Raw genomic sequence first — 22,440 nt, 5'->3', positions numbered from 1 at the left:
TGTGGCTTAAATGTCAATAGGAAAAGGGTGCAAACTATTGTTAACCGGTGATCAATAGAACACGGGACTCAGAACACCAAAAAGTTGAAAAGCATTTTAGATGTCCTGCTGTCTAGGCATGCAAATGTCTTTATTAAAAGACAGGTCAAAGCACTACCTCTGACCAAGACACGGCCTTGGCCTCCTAGGCAAGCCAGAATTGGCATCCATTTGTTTCCCTGGAAGATTAAGTCCTCCATTTTACTGTCTCGGTGACAAAATTGAACTCAGGGGGACTAAACGTTTGTTTCACAAGCACAGATCCAGGACTAACAGAGTCGCTGTGGAGCTTTTCAGTCTGACAATACAAAATACAAGCTAACGCATCTGGTAGTTAATGGTTCTGCTACGATAAGATTTAACTTAGTTATTCTTAGTAATTTCTCTGTGATTTATAAAGAATCAGAATTTGATTAGATAATCTAAGCTTCTCATTTCAGAGAGTTATCTTAATTACACTACAGAACTAGAAAAGGCCAGTTTACACACACAAATTCAAGTAGGAAGAGGCCTCCTTAGTGGTTTAGTAGAGAAGGAGGCAGCTCAACTTTGTAGCTAAGACTTAGGAGGAGAGTCTCACATCTCTTGTACATGGTCCTTTAGAGTCTTAAAATTTTGACTTTACCTCCTATCATAGGCAAGGGAATATTTTCAGCCTAGGGCACTTCCTGTTCCTCTGTAGCCATAGAAAAAAAGAGGTCATTAAGAACCATATTTCTATCTTCAAATCTGTCTGTCTGTCTGTCTGTCTGTCTATCTGTCTCTGTCTCTGTCTCTGTCTCTCTCTCTCTCTCTCTCTCTCTCTCTCTCTCTCTCTCTCAGATTTACTTCTATTTTGTGTGTATATGTGAGTGTCTTAGTGCATGTATGTGCTCTGGTGCTGGAATTACAGCTCATTGTGAGCCACCCTCTGTGGTTACTGGGAACCAAACCAATGTCCTCTGCAAAAGCAGCAGGTGCTCCTAACCACTGCACCATCCTTCCATTCCCAACACTCATTTTTTTTGACTGTTAGTAAGATGAAGCTATGTAATGTACATACTGTCTTATCCCATGAATATTCAGTTAGAGTTTAACCTCTAAGTTAAAAATAACTAGGGAATCTGGGCACAATCATTTTAACTTTTGTCTTAATTTCTTAGGAAAAAAAAACTCCACAATGAATCTAAGGCTTTTAGAACGTGAATTTTCATGGTAGAGGGGAGGAAAAAATGAGATAACAAGAGGAAGTGAATACAAGAACACAATCAAAGTTCACTACATGGATATATGAAAGTGTCAAATGAAAAAAATGTACTTTCTATAGCTAACATGTGATGAAAATAAGAAGACAAGCTAATTTTAGGTATATATATATAAAAATATACTTCTTTTCATGTAAATTTTCCTAAGGATAAACATTATAGTTTTAATTTCTCTAAAATTACTCAAGGGTAAAAGAAGGGGGTCCATATTTGAACTGTTTTTATGACTTTTATCATCACTTAATATCTATCAAAGAATAGTGTGAAATATGTTGGCATAAGGCAATCAAATTCCTCTGAATTTTATTCATGGAAGTACTATTCCACTGTTTTTGTTAAGAATTAGAGTATTATTTTAGAAGTTGTGTAAAAAAATAACCACAAAATCAATTTTACTATTAAATGCTCTTATGACAATCTGTGCTCCCTGGAAATTGTCAAGCAGTCACTGTCATTCATGGTTAAGAACAGGACAAAAATGTAAAATCAGACACAGCAGTTAAAACATCCTCACTGCACAAACTGCTAGCACTTGTAAGTTTTAAAGCAATGGCCCATTTTTTTTCATATCATTAATGAAACATACTGTTTTCTCTATAAGTTATTCCAATCACTCAGAAGAATGCTCAAAGTTAAATGGGATGAGGAAACCAGGAAGGATGGGGAAAAGTCTAAAGGATGAGGAAATAAGAGAATTACAACCCAGCTGGTTTCATGGAGAGATTTGAGAAGGGTTTTCTATTTCAAGAAATAGTATGTCTTAAGTTACACACTGAATGTTAGTCTGAGGTCCAGTTGGAAGCATGACATTGAAAATGAAAGAGATGATTATCCCTTGGAGTTTCTGGTGGATGCTGTCTGTCTGTCTGGAATTGCATTTCATTAAGAGCAGACCCAGTTCAAAGACTCAGCTGGAGTTAACAGATCGTTAGATTGGACACTTTTGGCAAATCAAACAGGGAGGGACCAGAGGAAGATGAGAGAAAGGACAGAAGTCCTAAGAACCATAGTTTAAAACAGGAGGAAGAATGAAAAAAGGAAAGATGGCTATAATTTATTACGAAATTCAGTAAAGTCCAGAGGAAGAATCTTTGGGGATCCCATGGGTGTATCAGAAGCCAAAGAAGGCTCCATCCATTCCTTTGGAAAGGACAGAGTAGAAGGTTCAGTGCTAATCAGATCAACCAAAGAAGCACAGAAATCAGACCCTTAACTAGAAAGAAACAGGAAGAATGGCTATGCCAAACAAACAAAACAATAAGGGTTATCGGAGTGAGTCTTCTGAAGGACTCTGGGAGAATCCACAGGAGGTAACCAGAGAGGAGGAGGGAAGAGGAGTCCTGAGGAGTTCTAGAATCAGTACTCTGCTGTTCTTAAAAACAAATGCCTGACATCTCTTCATGGAAAGTTACTGTTATAAAATTGTTATCTCCACATAGACATGAGCAAAACATTCCTTTGAAATACACAGCTGTTTGTTTCAAAGACAGTGGAGATACTGGGAAACTTTGTCCTACTGTGAAACAGACATGGAGGATGGAGAGTCCAGCTGCTGAATAGTAGGGTACCAGTCATAAAAATGTTAGTGACCCCAACTTCAAAGATACATGGAGAAACTCCCTTTATCTTAAAGAAAGGACATTTTATGATATGAATTTGCTCTTTTCAAAATATTTAAACACTATCATTATTATGTAAACATTTTGGTGGCCCCCAAAGTTATAGAAACTAGGTCTATTATTTGGTTAATCTTCATAACCACATACAGCCAATATTTGGGGAATGAGAAAAATCTTAAAGATAAAAAAAATATGAAGTGAAAATTTACAATGGTAACTGATATTCTAAACAAAGCTAATACTAAGGCAGGCTTTTCCCCTAAACAAATGCACTGTTTCAAAGGTCATATGACGTTACTAATGGACACATTTATAGATAGAAAAAATGTACAAGGATGAACCCATCATTCAAGGGTGAAGCCATCTTTCTAATAGAAATCAAGTACCAAATAATTATTTAATAGCAAAATATCAATTTGGTTTACAATCAAATCACCCAAAATTAGACAAAATATTTATGCCCATTTTTCCAAGTTTACATAAAGGCTGTTTTAAAATGATACTGTTAATTGTACTTCTTAATGTTTTTCAATGTTTTAAATAAATTGTTATAATAAGCACACTTGGACAATTTCTATAAGTGGCACGATGGAGACTGGATAAGGGGCATAGGTTAAAAACAAGAGTGACTTTTAGTTTTATTTTTTTAAGGAAAATAATGGATTAAGAACACAAGAGGATGAAAGTCTTTTTTAGAAGATTAGGGAAACAAAATTTTTATTTTTTCAGATTGAGTTATTAAACACTCACTGACACAGGACTGAAACAGAGCAGGAGGAACACTGGAAGCAAACACTGATGGAGATTTACATTTATAGCCTAAACTCACCATCTTTCTTCCCAGCAGCCATTTTCCTGCTGATAATAAAACTGTTGGCTTGTTTGGTCTTCCAGTTAACTGTTCCATTTATGCCATCAGCACAGCTTAATAAAAAAGCTTTTCAGAATAAAACAAATGCACACAAAGAGATGAAATTAACGTCAAATTAAAAATGACTATCACCAACACTGTTAACTTGGCTCAGATTACATCTGGTCAAAGTAGCTGCTGAGTTCCAACTAGCAAATGTTTGTTACCCACCAATATGGGGAATCTACAGCAATAACAAGTAAATGAGATATAGTTCCTGCCCCACAAGGAGCTTACAATCTGTGACGATTGAATGGTAACTTCTATAAAGAAATAATTGATTATGAAGCAACATAAATGATGTCCTCAGATGGCCAAAAGCATGAGGGTCACAGGGATGCTGGAGGGGAGACAATTATCTCTGGCTAGGAATTTTGCATTACATCAACCTAGAGTTGAGTTTGGAAATATTACAGTGGCAGCGATGAAGAGGATAAGATAGGGATAGAGGCTAAGAGACACACGGAGACTTTCACAATAGTCAGCTCAAAGCTAAGGGAAAGACAAAGAGGCGCCAGCCAGCCACAAGACCCAAAGGAGATAATACTGAATACTTTTCAAACCTCAGGATACACAGATAAAGGAGAATCAAAGATGGCTTTGAAGGTTTGGTCTAGCATGATACTGGCCGGAGATACATTAGTAAGCACAGAAAAAAGCTTAACTTCAGGAGAAAGAAGAGAATCAAATTTGGGGTATGTTAAATTTAGGGTACCAAATGGACATCCAATAGGCCCCGCTAAAAAGACACTGCTTCATCAACAACCATAAATGGGCTTCAGGTGCAGACTTGAAGTCGTTTCTCAATAGAACTGACAACAGAAGCTGAAGTCCCAGTGCTCATGCCCCCAGGGAACACATTTGAGACTCTAAACCATGAGGTGATCTGGAGCACGTACACTCTTCATCCTGTTTCTCTTCATCCAGACTGCCTATCTTACCACTGAGCTTCCCGTTTTCACCCTGACTTTTTCCATTTCATGGATTTGGCCTCCATTATTCTGATAACACTAGCTCTCTATTCTACTCTCCCTCTTCTCACCATCTCCGAGAAGTTGCCTCTGGGTTGAGCACAACTGCAAAATCTCCTAGGGACTACCCCATGCATCTGTCCTTTTTTCCTAAACCCAAAATGCAGGAAGAAAGAACACACAAGGGGCTAGAGAGGTGACTCAATGTTTAACAACACTTACTGCTCTTAAAAAAGCACCGCTTTGGTTCTTAGCATCCAACTTACGTAGAACATTATCTACAACTCCAGGGAATCTGACGCTTTTTTCTGGCTTCCTCGGGTACCTGGATCCAGGTGGTGCTGCACAAACATAACCCAAGAATTCATTCCTACACATAAATTTAAAAACTAAAAAGAAATGACTAAGATAGAATGCACAAAATAGGCAGGAATAGTAAATGCAGAACGTGTTAATATACATACTTCTATATCAAAATCAGAGGATGATTCCACAAAGAGAAGACAGGGGTAGTCACAGGTTAGACAACATATTCCAATGAAAGAAGACACCATGGAAGAAGCTTCAACCCATAGCCTCACTTGCTATAAAATGGCCAGAGGGTGGGAGCTTAAAAAAAAAAAAAAAAAAAAAAAGACTACTAGCTTTCAAAAGTAGGAAATTCACTTGTGACCATTTGAAAATGGAGTTCCAGTAAAGTTGTAAAAGAATAAACCAAACTACAAGGATCAAGATGTAGAAGCAAGCACAGTCCCTCCGTAAAGAGCAGCAGCCAGGATGAGGGAGCGAAGCAAGCAGATGGTGGAGGCCAGGGTGGAGGAACATGGAGCCATGTTGGTAGCGGGGAGCTAAGCTTCTACACACAAGCTCTAGAAGAGACGTGAGGAGAAAAAGGAAAGAAAACAGAGAGAAAGAAAAGGAGCATAATCACTGGGACACAAGTCCCAGAAATGCAGAGCCCTCCAGGCCAGAAACAGATAATACAAGTAAAGAAAATGCCTCTTGAATGAGAAAGGAAGGACAACTAACTGAAAGCAAAAACATTCTGTAGAGCCCCACCCCCCAAAAAAATTTAATGCTAAAATGAAGTCAGAGATTATGAGTGAATTTTCTTTTCACGTTGACTTTTCAGTAAAATATTTAAATAAATATTTAAACTAAATGAGAAATATCAAGTACTCGTATAAAATGGAGGGAAAAAATGCAATTCATTCAAAATCTAGGGTCTAGCTGACTGTGGTGACATGAGCCTTTGATCCCTGTACTTGCAGGTGACAATAGCAGGATACAGGGATCAAGAACAGCAGACTCCTCGTGTCGAAACAAACAAACAAACAAAAAGAACAAATCCTGCAAAAATCTACCTCATTAACACAAGCAAGCAAGCATAAAGTCTTATGGGAAGTAAATGTCAGAGACTCTCGAACTCTTTAACAACAAAACTACTTGACTGGCATTCAGTTTTAAACTAGGCAGATTTAAGTGAACTAACTTTATCTACTAAATGGATAATCTTATGAGTGACTTCCCCAAAAGTAGTTGATTTGTTCTATAACTGAAATTATGAATTTTCTAAAGCTAGATAAAACACACGGTAGGAATTCCCCATAACTTCAATTTTAAACAAAGTCCAAAACGCTAACAATGTCCCATGACTCAGCAGTCCTCTCCAGCTTTTCTTCACCATTGGCTTCCAAAGGCAGCATGGCTGGGTATACACCTAGGCAGCCCCTTCAGAGTAAATGGCCCATGTACCCTGTAAGATTTGTAGCAAATATAAACACAACCCACATCCATGACTCTGCAAAAGAAAGTCTAGGTAGATGGGCTACATGAGTTCCTTATGTGATTCTTATCAACCATTCTGAAGGCTAGAAGATTGACATAACAGAAGGAATATGATATAGTAGTCCGATGTGCTTGTATGCACCAAAGCAAGCACTGAAAATCCCTACCTTCCTACCCTCAGCTACTCTATCTCAACAGAACATCTGAGTCACTGCTCAACGGCGAAGAAGCCCACCGTATAGATGCAGGAAGCAGATGACAAATTCTGCTCCACTTTCCAGCAACATTTAGGTTTTACTGTTTCACACTATCAGACCCCGAGTAAAGGGCTTTCATGTATTGTCTCACTCGATCCTTACAAACCCAATCGAATCTATCAATGTGTTTGAAGATTACAGAGGCTTAATCTTACAGCACAAGGCAGTAAATCCAGCAGGCAGACGCCCTGGAGCTTGTCACTTCTCTGTGGACAGGGTGGTGAGTCATCAGAGAGCAAGCATGGGTTGAGAGACCAGATAGCACTGGTTTGATTCCTTCCTCCATTCTGGTGCAGCCGTCCTCAGACTACAGTGTACATAGAAAAATCATTGCTCTGAGTTTATACACAAAACCAAACATGCTGTATTTTATGCACGACTCAAAGGATTTATTTGCATAACTACAAGTCAGTGAGATTTTTGTATTTATACCCTTGCTTTCAGAACTTCACTAACCCAGCGTAAGTTCTGTCATCACTTTGTGTCTGTAGCTGGTAATCTAGTGTATCATTTCCACACTTTCCAGATCCTCGGTAGAGATAGCCTAATTGTGGTTTAGAAGTTTTTTTAAAAATCTGATTAGTGCTCCAATTGTCAAGGATTAAGGCAGGACAAAACAGCTGCACGCATCTCATCCATGCTGCTGCATCTTAAGGGCAGCAATGCTTTGAGTACATTTTTCTTTTTGCAATGTAAGAGGAAGCCAGGTCTTTCTTTTAAAGTGTTTATTTATATAGTGGTGTGTATGTGTGAGTGGTGTGTGTGAGTGGTGTGTGTGTGTGTGTGTGTGTGTGTGTGTGTATGTGTGTGTCTCTGTGTGTTTATGTATGTGTCTCTGTGTGTGTGTGTGTGTGTGTCTGTGTGTGTGTATGTATGTGTGTCTGTGTGTGTGTCTGTGTGTGTGTCTGTGTGTGTGTCTGTGTGTGTGTATGTGTGTGTGTCTGTGTGTGTGTCTGTGTGTATGTGTGTGTCTCTGTGTGTGTGTGTGTGTGTCTGTGTGTGTGTCTGTGTGGGGGTATGTGTGTGTCTGTGTGTGTGTGTGTGTGTGTGTGTGTGCCTCTGTGTGTGTGTCTGTGTGTGTGTCTGTGTGTGTGTATGTCTGTGTGTGTCTGTGTGTGTGTGTGTGTGTGTGTGTCTGTGTGTGTGTGTGTGTGTGTGTGTCTCTGTGTGTGTGTGTGTGTGTGTGTGTGTGTGTCTGTGTGCTGTGTGTGTGTGTGTCTGTGTGTGTGTCTGTGTGTGTGTGTGTGTGTGTGTCTCTGTGTGTGTGTGTGTCTCTGTGTGTGTGTGTGTGTGTGTGTCTGTGTGTGTGTGTGTGTGTGTGTGTGTGTGTGTGTGTGTGTCTGTGTGTGTGTGTGTGTGTGTGTGTGTGTGTGTGTGTGTGTGTGTGTGTGTGTGTGTGTGTGTGTGTGTGTGTGTGTGTGTGTGTGTGTCTGTGTGTGTGTGATACACTGCAAGGAACTAGGCATGCCATGTTACACATTGGTCAGAGGACGACTTTATACCGTCAATCTCTCCTTCCATCTTATTTGGATTCCAGGGATAGAACTCAGGTCTTCAAACTTCATAGAAAAGCACATTTATCATATTCAATGTATATTCATTTTAAAGCTCATATTAATTCATACAGCAGCTGACTGGCCTCAGATAAATGATCCTGATAAACCTAAATAAAGGGGTAACTATTATGCTCTGCTCACCAAGCAACGTTATTAAAGAAGAGACAGAATGTGGTTGGTTAGACATTCAAGTTCCATACACACCTAATAGAGAAATCTCAATACTATTGAAATAATTATTTGTTTTTAAGGTTTTGCTCAACATCATGGGAGCACTTAACTAATTTCTTGTGTAAAAAAAAAAAATCACTGTATCCATAACCTGACGAATGGAGATTACTCCCTGAAAATAACAAAACAAAACAACAATGTTTGGTAGCTTTATTTTCATTAGAAGACCAAAGCATTTTATTTCCTGTAAGAAAAAAAAAACCTTAAAAAACTATGACTCAGTTTTAAAAATCCTTTTCCTGTATACACTTTTCAAGATTAAATCTAATGTGTAAAATAGTGCCAACCTGAATAGATCAGTTATTGGACGAACTGCAAAGGTTACACAGCATCTTCAGAAATCGTTACAGGAAGAGCTTCGTGATCATTTGTCACAATTACCCCTACGAGGCTGCTGTGTTCTAACTAAATAGCACAAAGGCAAAAAGCACCGTGGCTCCTGCCTTGACACATCAGAAAAGTTAGTGACAGTTCACACTTATCAGTGTGCACAGCCTAGCCAAATAAATTTTAAAGTTTGTCTTAAGATTTTCTGATTCATTTGGAGGCTTGTAGCAGCATGACAAGTTTTCATCAGGCCCTGGGCAAGAGGTCTCTCTGAAGGGAGATTACCGCTCTTTCCCTAACCTGGGTAATTTGCAGACTATGGGGGGGGGCGGTTGCTGTTTAATACAAGCAATTGAAGAGATATGAATAGTGACTGATTGCTGATGAGCTAATCAGAATGACAAGGGACAGAAATAAAAAATAATAACTTGCTCAGACATCACTGTCCAAGTAAACAGCAGGATATGCCAAATGGAATTTAATCTGATTAGCACACTCACCTTCCAAGTGAACCATCAAGGCTTATCAAGCCTCTCTCAGGTCCTGCTTCAATTATCTCTTTGCATATACTACTCTGAGGAGACCCAAAGACTTTGCTGAAGTTCACTCTGTATCTCACATCCCCTAGTCTTCCCTTCGCAACTAACTCCCTTCAAGACCCTTTTCAAAAATGGATTTATTATTATTATCATCTCTCTCTCTCTGTGTGTGTGTATGTGTGTGTGTGTGTGTGTGTGAGAGAGAGAGAGAGAGAGAGAGAGAGAGAGAGAGAGAGAGAGAGGTGGGTGACATGCCACGGTATATGTGTGGAAATCAAAGAAAAATCCTGTGGAGTCAATTCTCTCTTTTCAACTGTACCTAGATTGGGGGAATTAAATCAGATTGTCGGCAGCAAGCACATTTACCCACTGAGCCATCTCTCTAGCCCCTCTTCCTTTCCTTATTGTCACTTTCTTACTACTTATAAAACAGCTTCTAAACTGTTTCTATTGTTTTTTTCCCCCTTCGTACAAAAGATCAACTGATTACTGTTTCTTATGAGCACCCATGTTTTTCAGTGCAACGCTAGCTAAACACTGAACTAGACACTGAAGGAAAGTGTTTACACATATTAACTAATTTCATCTTTGCATTAACTATGTGAAATAGGTAGTATTAGTTCCATTTCACAATAAGGACAAGAAGTCTTAGGAAATGATGTTATTTGTCACCAGTCACATGCTTCGTAAATGGTGGGGTTGGATTTTGAGCCCACCTTGTGGCTGACGGCAAAGTCACTATTACTTACTTATCAACCCTACCTCAAAATAGTTTTTCAAAAGAACACAATGTGTAAATGGCATGTTCTCATCTCAGATACCCTTATTATTGCTAGCTTATCAACTACAGCTTATTTTGCTTCTGTGAAAAAAAATGCATGTTTTGCTGGACCCCTGCATTAGAAATAGCAACAAGACAGTGCTTCGGCTGTGAGGAAGGAAATTAAACCAGTGCACTTCTGCATTAAAATCTAAACAAAACACAAAACAATTCACTGATAGAAGAAAGCCATGATGGCTTTCTAGGCAGGGAAGAGGCTTCACCGAGCCTGTCTCCTAAGCCGCTAACAGGTGCCAGGAAAGGTATTCCTAGGAGAAGTGTTTGCTGCAGCAGGACTTGAGAGCAAGAATTTTATAAACAAAAAACAAATCCTGCAGAATCTGAGCAGCTATTTAATATGACTTAAGTTTACTACAATTTTTTTTATCATTTTTAAAGCAAGGTTAAATTATGAGACTGAAGTGAAATAAAACTGGACTTCAGAGAGGCAGAGAGCAGTGCTCAGGGTGAGACTGGCTGAAGGGAGGCTAGCTGGACTTTTCTTCCTCGGTAGGAACAGAGCAGAGCTCAAATCACAGAGGCACTGTCAGTATTGAGTGAGAGAACACACATAAAACCTTTTCAGTGAAAGCACAAAATAATAACCCACCAGTGATTGATTTATCATTTATTTTCAACTAATCTGAAGAAATATGTGGGCTTTTTAAAATGTTTTTTGATATTCAATTGAAAAATTATCACTTCAGCTGGTATTATATGGCACCCTCATTTTTCCCCCTACAAGCACGATGCATGAAGTGTAATCATATTTGCCTGATAGTCTAGGGAGCATGCTGGAAGCACCCCCAAAACACTCTAAAAGCCATTGCTTCCTGGGTCTCAGAAAAAGGTAACCAGGCATGCCCTCAGGCCTGACCCTTAGTCAGGGAGTACTGGCGGCAGAGAGTCGCAGTTTACCTCTTTGAAAAAAGCAGATGTTATGTGAATTCCATCTGCACTCATCTTCCCTGAGATCTCATGAACCTTAGGTGTTTTTTTCCTCAGAAAAGAATGCAACCAAAGGGGAAAAATTGCATGCCTTGTGCACATGATTCATTTTTGCAGTAAACATAATTCCAAGATCGGGCAAAAATTAAATTGGAATATGTGAAAGAGTGGCTGAGACCAGAGGTCTCTAGCTAAGGTTTGCTTCCTTGCTCAGATAACTTAGAAGGAAATTTGTAGGTTCTTCCTCTGCTATGCAGTGCTCTCTGCTCTGCTGCAGAAAGGGAATCCATTGGGACCTTTCACAAAAGACACCCACATAGCTATATGTATCGTTGCTGCCTATCCCCCCCCATGTGAAACAGGTAAGATCGTTTTCCAATGAAGGCAGTTGGTGAAAGCAGAACATAAAACACCATACTCTATTTGAAATCCAGAGTACTAGTGCGATCTAGTGGAAAGGGATTAAAAAGCAGGGGGTTTCTGTCAGCCACCGGGGTACAGAAGTGAAGCTGCAGCAAAGGTTTCTATTCCAAATCTAAAGCAATAACGTTACACCCTCCTTTTAACTAGTAAGCATCTAAAAGAGAAATAGTCTCATAGCCAGTGTTTGCTTTAAAATGCCATTCCTTGTCTATATTATAGGAGACATGCTTTACAGCCATATTACATTGCAGCTTTCATCAGGAAGCTACATTTTAGAAAGGTACCTTCTCACATCCCTATAGTCATTCTACCAAGACCACTCACTGGCTACAGCCCATACTCTTAACTGTCTTTGCATCTTTCTATATTTTATTCATATGGAGCACATATTTGTACACAGACATAAATATGCCATGTTCTACCGTACATGTGAGTCCCTCTGTTTTTCACTGAGAGCATGCTTGCACCTGTTTACATGTTAAAACTGCATAGCTTTCCATCCCGTGGCTCAGTCGTTATTTATTTACTGTCATTGTGAATTCAACTGGACCAAACTTAGACCAGAGATCTCACCATTCCTAGCAGACCCCCTTCCAGCATTACAGAGACCATCTGGCAGATGACAGAAATGTAGCAAACATAACATCCTTGCAAACAACCCCTTGCAAACAACAAATTCACTGGGATACCCTGGGTCAAATTTTACCCCTTGGAATGTTCCTCGTCTCTTCCTTTCTCTATCCCCCTGTTAGCTTACAAGGTCACTACCTTTCCAACTGGGGGGCTGGGGGGGGTAAACAGCCTCCAGTAGCAATCTATTCAGAGTCCTCTAACCTTTTCTTCTACACAGCAGTTAAAGTACTCTGTTTGAAATGCAAATCTGGTCTTGTCCTGCTTAACCCCCCTCCCCACCCCTGCCCCTGTCTGAGATTCCCATTGGTGTTAGTACAAAGATGAACCTCTTTAAGGTGGTCTACTAGGTTGGGAAAGATTGGATCCTTGACCGGGCTGACATTGTCTTTGCCATCTCTTTCTTCTCTCAGCACTTTTTATTTAGCATGCTCTGGCTGCCCCAGAACCTCAGCAGAACCTTTCCTAATTCACTTCCCTTCCCCTCTGAAGGCAGCCTTGGAAAAAAACTTTCACCCTTCCTCTGGTCTAGTCAAATCCTCTGCTAGTCTTTGCAACACTTAGCTTAGCTCCAAAGAGTACAGTCTTATGTGTAACTATCTGATTAATCTTCACAAAGATTAATCCTGAAGAAAAAAAAAAAGAGAGAGAGAGCTTGATTCATTTTTTTCAATTCAATTGTGTAAAAAGTTCTATAGCTGGACCACATATTTCCCAGCATCTGTCACAGTTTCTTAAAAACGCCCAATGCAACTGCAAAGAAAGTCTAAAGTAATTATTCATTGATTAAGATTACTGAGGGTTTCTCTAGTTTTTCATTATTACTATCAACCATAATAAACAGTCATGTCTGTTTCTCCGAGCGCTCTCACCAGTTTATATGTAAGCTAAACATCCACAAGGAAATCTGCTAGATCAAAAAATAAAACGCAGAATTCAGATTCTGATAAGATATCCAACAGCCTACTGCAGTGCTGGTCTTTGATTAGAATCAACTGTGCTATTACAGAAAATAAAAGATGTCAAAGGTGCTATATTGATTAACTGTTGCTTGGGAGAGAAAAGCCGGAACATTTTACTGCCTAGTGAGAAACACCAATTTGTTAAAGAGAGAAAACAAAAATCTTAGAGCTAATGTTTTCTTTGCTTTTGCACTCGATGGTAAAACAGAAGCTATATTTCTTTGCATACTGCTGAAAAAAATTAGGGAACTGAAACACCCCACTATAACTGGTCCAGGAAAATTAACTGTGATCTCTTTCAAATTCAGAGTGAACCTCCGATCTCCATAATAATCAAAGTGGAGACTAGGTGAATGAGGGAAGCGGCAAAGAATGGGAAAGGATTTACACTAAAGCTGCCCATCTCCCAAACAGTTCTGAAAGCAGCCGCTTCATTTATCTGAAAAGAAAGTCTGCCCTCCCATGTCACGGCACATGCTGTGGGATTCCTGTAGTACAGGCTGCCAAGGATCCCATTCTAAATATCTGATTAGCCTAAGGTAATTAGGTAGAAAGTGAGCCGTGTGAAAGATGATTTTTAAATAATGAAATACATTTAAACCACTGACATAATGTTGCATTAAAATTCCTACATGAAGATTTAAAAAAACAAAATAAACAAACATACAAAAAACACAAACAAACAAACAAAAAAACCTCACCAGAGAGACCTAAAAAGAAAATGGCATAGCCTTTACTATCACACAAATGCTTCTGAGAATGTAACAAATGTTTGGAAGCAGCCTAGTCATTTCCCAGGATAACTAAGTTTTAAAAATTAAATATTGGGATGACTGCTTTTAGTTCAGGGACATGGCAAGCAATGTGCTCAAGGAACTGCAAGTAGCCACCCGCAGATCAGGTACGCTTTGACAAGCCAGAACCTCACTTTTGAGAGTTTCTCTCCCGGAAATAGGAGCTGAGCCAAAGAATGCCTGTGGCATCCCCAACAACTGGGAAGACAGCCACCGCAAGCGGCTGTGTGTGTTATTACAACCTCACAGAAGTGTATGGCACTGATACAAAATGAGTAAAAAAAAAAGAGAGAAAGAAAGAGAAGAAAGTTGTTTTAACAGTAAAAATCTACTTCATGCAATCAAAATGAGAGTAGCTCCACTGCTAACTTCAAGCCACTGGAGTGGAGGAGCAAATTCCAGGTCTGAGGCAGGAGAGAAAGCAGGAGAGAGTTGAGTAGCAAAGACAACAGAATTGCCTCCCTTTCCTTCACACTGTTTACAGAGCCCTCCATAGTTTTCGAGGTTTCCAAATATTTAATGAAGATCCTATGAAGTCAAAAATGCTGCTCAAAAAAAAAACAAAAAAAAAAACAAAAAACAAAAAAATTTCCCAGATGGAAGTCCTATAACCTCCTGAATTCATTTTGGACAATCACGTATTCCAAGTTAGATATGGTTATCAAAATAAATAATCAACGGCAGATGCACAGACACGGAAGAAAAATCTGCCTCAAGACATGTTTGACACAGTAAGAACGTGCTCCCGAGGCGGTCAGAAACCACACACATCCCGACAAGCTGTTAAAAAACACAGGCTGGAAGCTACTTTTGATAGTTATGATTTTATGATGTTGCTCAAACAAACAAACAAACAAACAAAAAACCCTCTCAACTTTATTGTAAAGTGATACCACAGGGGGAAGAGGGGTGACTGTAGAGAGCTCTTCCCACATTGCCCTGAGGAAGAGGATGGCAAGAGGCACCAAGCTATCTTGGGTCAGTGGCCAGCATCTTGCCTACCAGGTAACCCTGGAGTCCCAAACATCCACTGCCACCAGGCAGAAGTCTGCTTAAACCAAACAAGACACCTGGGGAGCCAGGGAAGAAACAAGAAAAGAAAGTGACTCGGGGAAGCTGGATAAGACAAGGGCACTTGGTGGGGGAGAAACTCTCTTGGATTTTCTCAGATTTCCAAGTTTGCAATGCAGAGGAGAGAAACAGGAACTTGCAACTTATAGGGTTGTTCTTTTTAGAAAGTTTATCAGAGGAAAAAAAAGGAAAAGGCTCCCATGACAAGCTTGTATGCTGGCTACACTAAAATATCCCAGTGGTCTTCAAATTCTCTACTGCAAAAGAGGTCTCTGATACTGGTAAAAAGAACAGGGGAGTTCATTTTCCTGTCTGGCTACACGTTAGAAAGGTCTTGAGCTGACTCTGCCTGCACTTTCACCCACTGAGGCTGGTTCTGGTCTCTGAAGCAAACAGAAGGGAGTTTATTTCTACTTTTACTCTCCTCAAACTAAACATTTCCAGACTCTTTGAGGGTGCCCTCTAGGACAGAGAGGCCAGATCCTCACCAACCCCACAGACAGTTCTGCGAGTTGTCCAATGTGTCAACATCTCTCTTCAAACTGACAGCCAGAGATGAATACTCCAGATGTGCTCGATTAGAGAAAGGTCCTATTAATTTTTCTGATGTACAGACATTACAGTTAATACCACAGTCTAACTTGGGTTTTTATTTATAAGTCATATCATGCCGTTGCTTCATACTTATCTTCCTAAAGAATGGGAACCAAACAAAAGTCACCCCCCACATCAGTGAATTGAGATGCACTGGTTGCTGCATTTTGTGATTGCACCATAGCACTGGACTCAAATTGTATTTAATTCTAAATCCTGTCACCTATTTGCAACACTATCCCTTTTCCAGATATCCATGAATTGTACAGCAAGACTTCTACATCTCCGTCAAAATCATTTGTGCCAGCGTTACACAAGTGAAGATCCAGGGCAAGGGTTTGTGACCCTGCCTGGGTTCCTCTCTTCTTCAGACCCAGTAACAATACACATCCGACCGGCGCTGGTCCCAGCTAGTCTCCGGCTCACACACCAATCCTGCTAATTAGTCTGTACGCCATCTCTCATATCAGCCTACAGCCCACAAACTGCTTCCCTGAAAGCAAGATTCATTTATCTTTCAAACTAAAGTGTAAAAAATCCACGCAGCTTAAAAGTACATGTCTATGAAAATAAGCATCCACTCTGAGCAAAACCCAGGAAGGAAAAAATACCAGTGAAAATGTTTATGGCAGGCTGTAGAGGTTGTTTGGGATTTATTGTTATTACTGTTTAATTCATTGCTGTCTTTACTACAGTTACATGTCTTTAAAAAAAAAATAGCAATGAAAATCATGTACAGAGAATTTGGCTTGGAAGCAGTCCATGTGAAATGGCTTTAGACCATTGAGAATCTCTTTCCAACCGGAAAACTCTAAGCTGAAAAATAGTCTCTGATAGGACTTGTTGATCTTTAGAAACATCAGCCCTTGCTTGCATGCTTTCTTCCTTTCTGTCTTCTTTCTCCCCATCTCTTTTTCCTATTTTTCAACATTACATTGCTATTTAGACTTAGCAATCTGATAATACAGGAAAGAGCAGACTAGAAAACTAGATATTAAAGTTCAGAAAAAGTCTGGGTGGTGTGTGCACGTGTGTATGTGTGCGAGTGAGAGCATGTATCTCTGTGTGTCTGTCTGTCTGTCTATCCCTTTATCTGCCTGCATACCTCTATTAGAGAGGTTAAGAAATATGAAAAAGCAATATAGAGACCAACAGAGCAAAGCGTAAAAAGTTCCTCCAGCCCGAGAACCGGAATAGATAAACCTGTGTCATCTGATTACCTAGGGTCCTGTTCCATGCTGAGACTAGGAAATAAGATAAATATATAGATTAAGGTGTTTAGAATAGAGACTGTAGAAGGGTAAGATTAAAGAAAAAGGATCGGGTAGGGTATGAGCCTATGCACAATTAGTTAGGAAAAAAGAAAAGAAACAATTGTGGAGAAAATAGTATGTAGAAATACTGCATTTAGATCCACAAATAATCTGAGTATTTGACCTGAAACATTTTCAACAAGCTATGATTTCCTCAGTGTTTCAGTGTTTTTTCTTTAGGGGGTGATTTTCATCAATGAAAACTAGTGTTAAAAACTAGTCACAGGCTATCTTTCTCTCTCAGGTTGTATCTCGCCCGTTTGTGTGGTGATGTTCATTCCTGTCTGCAAAGTCTGTGAGACAAGTGAAAATTCCATTTGGCTTACAAATATAATTTACTTCCCAGACTAGGAGATTTTGCTTCATATACCAAGTAAACCAATAGCTGCTAGATTTACGGTAAACTGTTATCACAATGGATAAAATGAGCAATTCAAACCCTAGTTACTCTGTGACAAGTGAAAATTCTATCTTGTTTAAAAATAATTTTCTCCTACTATACTAGAAGCTAAGCCAACTACACGCAGCACATCAGCAAATTCACATCCTTATCAATTTCTCATTAAAAAGGATAAAATGCCCAAATGGGAAGTCTACTATTTGACATGTGGAAATTCTACCTTTGCTCTGAAATAGAAATCCCCCACTCCTCTAGAACTTACTCTAAATATAAGATATAAATCAACAGCTTCCCAGATATATGGCAAATTGCCATAAAATAGGTAAAATGTTCAAACAGAAGAAATATTATGTGCAATGTCAAAATCCTCCTTGGTGCTAAAATACTTTCCCCAGCCCGCTGAAAACTAAACATGGTGGTAAATCGGGAGATTGATAGCTACAGAGCAAAGGCTCACAAAAAATGGATAGAATGTTCAGATCCAGAGGACAGCTAGCACGTAGAGAGGGAAATAATGCATAGAAACGCTGAATGCGCTTCACACTGACCCCTGTGAAAAGCTGGCACCAAGCAATCCACACAGGGGGAAAACAGCTTAGAAAAATCTAAAATTCACCTGAATAGTAAATATCAAGAGAGTTGAAGTGTTTTATCTATCAGAATTCAGACACGTTGGTTTTTAAGCTCCATTTTCATACAACAACAGCAAAAATCTAAAGCATCTATCAATTTTGTTTGCTCAGTTAAATAGTGTTTTGTTCTTTCAGATAGCAAGGAAGTTTTACCTAAACATCTGCTATTGCTTTTTCCCTGGGAAATTTGTAATTTGCAGCAAAGTGATTTTTTTTCTCATATGTAGAACATAAAAATCCTCAAGGATATTGGCCAGAATTACAGCTACTTGTGAGAATCCTGAGGTAGGGGAGTATATCTGCTCGGCTTGCTGGTTTGAAATACTCGGCTGTTCCGGCTGCTCACATACATCAATCAGAAAATATTAATTTAATATTATTTCTTTTAAAGAAAACTGGGGTTATTTGATGATCAAAATCTACATACTTAAAAAAAAAACATGGAGAAAATTAATCTGATCCAATATTTAATTTTGAGAAAAAAATATACACAACCCTACGGAAAAAAAAATGTTTTTTAGATACCGCTGTAAGCATACAGATAGGCTGCCCGCACCACAGGGAGGTGAGGGTGTCACAGGTGATCGACACCTTTACCAAGGGTCTCTCTGGAATTTGGACAATGAATAGAATTACTATTATTACAAAAATACAAACAAAGCCTTTTTTTTTTTTTACTTTTTAAGCCAAAAAAAAAAAAAATCCTGGTTCAAATTTTGAAATGAAAAATCAAATTAGTTCAAACCTTGAAAGACCTGGGTGATTTTTTAAACTTGAATTTTCCTTATTTTTTTTTTTTTTATCCATGCTTGCTATAGATCTCACTTGAAAAAAGCAATGCTATCTCAGTAACCAGTTAGGTGAATTAACTTTGTCTGCTAATCATCTAACAGTCCCGCGGTCACCAGAGCAGTGACTGTTAAATAAACATTAAAAAAAAAAATCCTGGAATTAGTCTGTGTTGCAGAAGGCGATAAACATTTTTAAATTAAAAAAAAAAAACATGATTATGTTGATCCAGCTTCCGAGATAAATGCATTTCCCTACTGGAAATCTGCACTTATTCATTTCTGCTTCGGGGGGGGGGGGTTTCAACGCTTAATTTCTAAAAAGTAGGTTCCCAGTAAATGAATGAGTTTTTTGCTTAATGCTAAAAAGCTTAATGCTTTGTATAGCACAAGGTCCCTTCCACCTAGCGCTACACAATGGGTCACGGTCTCGCTTTTTTCCTTTAAGGAAAAGCTGTAGGAATCTTCCTGAAATACGCTGAGTTTTAATCTTGAAAGATAAATGTGTTTCATCTGTGGAGAATAAATCCAACTCAGTTGTAGGCAATTTGGTTTTTCTTTTAACTTTAACTTTTTGGACAAAGATTAGCAACAGATTGCCGATTTCCTCGGCACCTAACATTTTCAGCAGCTTAGGTGGGGTTCCTCCTCAGAGTTTTCTTTCATCTCCTGTTTTTCTTCAGTATTTCACTGTTTTGTCCCTACGCAAATTCCCCTAATGTTAAAAACCTTACAGGTTTGTATGTAGCAAGTGAAGCAAACGTCTGGCGCAGAGCCTCAGCAACCTGTTTCAAAGGTTTAAGCGTGCAGCTCCTGCACCCCAAAACATTCACTCCCAAGATTTAGGAAAACGCAACGGCGCAGGGGAGAAAGCCGGGGTCTCCCTGTAAACCTAGCAATCACCACCAAAAGTCCGTAGCTGAAATCTCCAAAGCCCGCCAAGAACGCTGCGAGCACCCACAGCTGTTTTTTATTGTTCCTGCTCTTCCCCTCAGAATGTATTTAGTAGGGCAACGGGTGCTGTTTGCAGCATCTTTGGCCCCCCAGGCATGGCTGACCCTGACCTGAAGACCGTTTGGCTCCCAGCATTTTGTGACTCTGCTTCCCTGTTCGGTAAAACATAAAAAAAATAAGGTTTGCGCCACCAGGAAATATGTTTTAAGAGAAGGGGGGATTCGGCCTTTTAAATGTCATATTTTGGTGGTCTCTCTCTCTCTCTTTCTCATCGGGCTGCAGAAAGGGAGAAAAGATGCACATCTTTGTGTAACAGAGAAAGCATCTGGTCAGCCATGTCCTTTGGCTCACATCTAGGCCAAGGGGGTCTCGATGGTGGGGTAGAGCCCCCCAGCCCGAGGGGCAGTGACCCCCAGGTCTGTGCTTCAGGGATCAGAAGATGCCCACACCAGGGTGGGGGCAGGAGGGGTGCAGGCCCTGGAAACTGGAGATGAATCCTTGCCCTGCTGGACAGGGAGGGGCCGTGGGGGTGCAGACAGAAAGAAAGGGAGAGAGAAAGAAAGAAAGAAAGAAAGAAAGAAAGAAAGAAAGAAAGAAAGAAAGAAAGAAAGAAAAGGCCAGGGGTCAACCCTGGGGAGGGGCCCACTGGGCCCAGGTGATGGGCTTCAGGGTGCCCTGAAAGAGGGATGCTGTGGGGGGGGCATTGTGCACACAGAGGGACCAGCTCCCTCTGGGCGCGCCCTGGTACCCCGAACCCGAGTGGGGGAGGGGGAGGCGGCGGCCTGTGGTCCCCCCCGAACCTCCACATCGCGCGCAGGCCACTAACCTGTCAGTAAGAACGTGCCAGCAGTCGCGGGGCTCATCCTGCGTGTCCCCCGACCCTTTCCCGTCCAAGCACAGGGGTCTCCCAGCGCCCACCACCACGATAATAGCATTCTTGGCCTGCCTAGGCCGGCCTCTCCCCTCCCCTCCCTTTCTTCTTTCCTCCCAGCTAGGCCTGCTCAGCATCGGTACCGTGCACCCCCCATCCGGGCCCATGCTCCCCCTAGCGGCGGGCCAGAGCAGCGCACGCCGCCCCCCCCCACCCCATCCCCCCAGGCGCCCGCCCACGCACCCCCTCCGCCCCCGCCAACCCGCGAAGCACGCTGGGATTGGTCGCCCCCGCCAAGGAGCATGCTATATAAGGCGAGCGGTCCGGGCTCTCGGTACACGCGTTTCCAACTTCGGTTGGTGTGTGTCGAAGAATCCCGACTGCGACCCGAGGAAAGCGACCGAGCCCGAGAAGGTCCACCAAGCCGAGCCGAGGTCCGCTGCGCGGCTGCGGTCCGGAGTCGCTCCGGACCGCGGTCCCCAGTGGGCCGTCGCCCGGCCGGGCGCCGGACCCCCGTCCTCGTCGTCGTCCTTCCAGTCTTCGCAGAGGAGTCCTCGCGTGGTGAGTATGCGGTGAGGACACATTTTTTTCCTTCTTTCACACGCCATCACACGCCATCATCCCCGTTTTTTCGGGAGCTGCGGGAGATCAAGTAGCGCCCCCGAAGATCTCCTCGCAAATCTTTGATTATTTTTTTCCCGTAACCCCGCGCCTTCAGTGGCCGGATTCCCCGCTCTCCACGGAGACGAGACAGACGGCGAGCGTGCAAAAACGAGCCTTCACGGCTTCGGCTTGCACGGCCCGCGCGTCCAGAGACGGTCCGTAGACGCATGAGCTGCGGACGGTGATGAGCTGCAGACGCCAATGAGCTACGGACCTCCCGAATTGCGACCTGCTCCTGACACGCGCTGCAAACTGACGGCTCTGCAAGTCCGGGGCGCTTCATGCGCCACAGACGGGCGCTTCATGCGCCACGAAACACTTGGCTCACGGGCGCTTCATGCGCCGGCCGTGAAACACTTGGGAACCGCGCTTCATGCGCTGCTACGAGCCGAGGGGCGCTTCATGCGACCCCGGATAACCACTCAGCGGCGCGCTTCATGCGCAAAGCTGTGCTAATGGGCGCTTCATGCGCTCTCTCATGTGCTAATGGGCGCTTATTGCGCGGCCTCCGTGTGCTAATGGGCGCTTCATGCGCTGCTGCGCTGTGCTAATGGGCGCTTCATGCGCTCCTGGGCGCTTCATGCGCTCCTGGGCACGGACGGGCGCTTCATGCGCTGCCACAGACCCGGCCCGAAGCACGGCGAGGCGATCCGCAGACGGATCGGTGCTTCACGCGCCCGATCCCGAGCCGCGAGAGGGTTAACCCTAATACAAATGCGCCACAAAAAGAAAAAAAACGCATTTTGTAAATGCGCTAAGACTCGCTTGCTGCAGAGCCATAAATGCAGACTCTCGAGCTACAGAGGAAAATAAAAAAAAAGACGAGGGAGAAAGTACAGTTCTCTCCTCGCAGTTGGGGACGAGAAAACCCCTTTTCGCCCTTCGGAAAAGCTCCCACTCGCTCATTCTCTCATTCGCGGGACGGCTAGCTAGCTGCATGCGGGTGGTGTTAGACAAGATGGAGCCCAGGGCGGCAAAAATTAGTGCTGAAAATTCTATCTGCGCCATTCCTGCTCTGGCAGCAGAGGGGGGGCTGGGGGGGGGCTGCTGGATTTTGGAAATGGCAGATCGGGCTGCCTGGTCTCATTGGTGATTG

The 22,440-nt window shown here is 41.7% G+C and overlaps 1 protein-coding gene across 11 annotated transcripts in view; it reads right to left on the bottom strand.

Moving 5' to 3' along the window:
* The window catches only part of Sgce (sarcoglycan epsilon), a 70,343-nt gene extending 49,538 nt beyond the window's left edge, over positions 1-20,805 (bottom strand). For 3 of the 11 annotated variants that reach the window (XM_027389860.2, XM_027389866.2, XM_027389861.2), the window contains exons 1-2: positions 20,637-20,803; positions 3,732-3,839 (exon numbers count right to left, since the gene is read on the bottom strand). In XM_027389860.2, the coding sequence (XP_027245661.1) occupies positions 3,732-3,839; positions 20,637-20,745 (217 nt within the window). In that variant the 5' untranslated portion in view covers positions 20,746-20,803. Of the gene's footprint in view, positions 1-3,731; positions 3,840-6,983; positions 7,136-20,636 lie in introns of all 11 variants that reach the window. The other 8 variants (XM_027389867.2, XM_027389871.2, XM_027389865.2 and 5 more) reach the window with 6 other exon arrangements.
* Positions 20,806-22,440: the final 1,635 nt, after the last annotated feature.

This window comes from Cricetulus griseus (genome assembly GCF_003668045.3).
Source record: "Cricetulus griseus strain 17A/GY chromosome 1 unlocalized genomic scaffold, alternate assembly CriGri-PICRH-1.0 chr1_0, whole genome shotgun sequence".
In the NCBI taxonomy this organism is placed as follows: Eukaryota; Metazoa; Chordata; class Mammalia; order Rodentia; family Cricetidae; genus Cricetulus; species Cricetulus griseus.
This window is presented reverse-complemented; position numbering and strand designations above follow the sequence as displayed.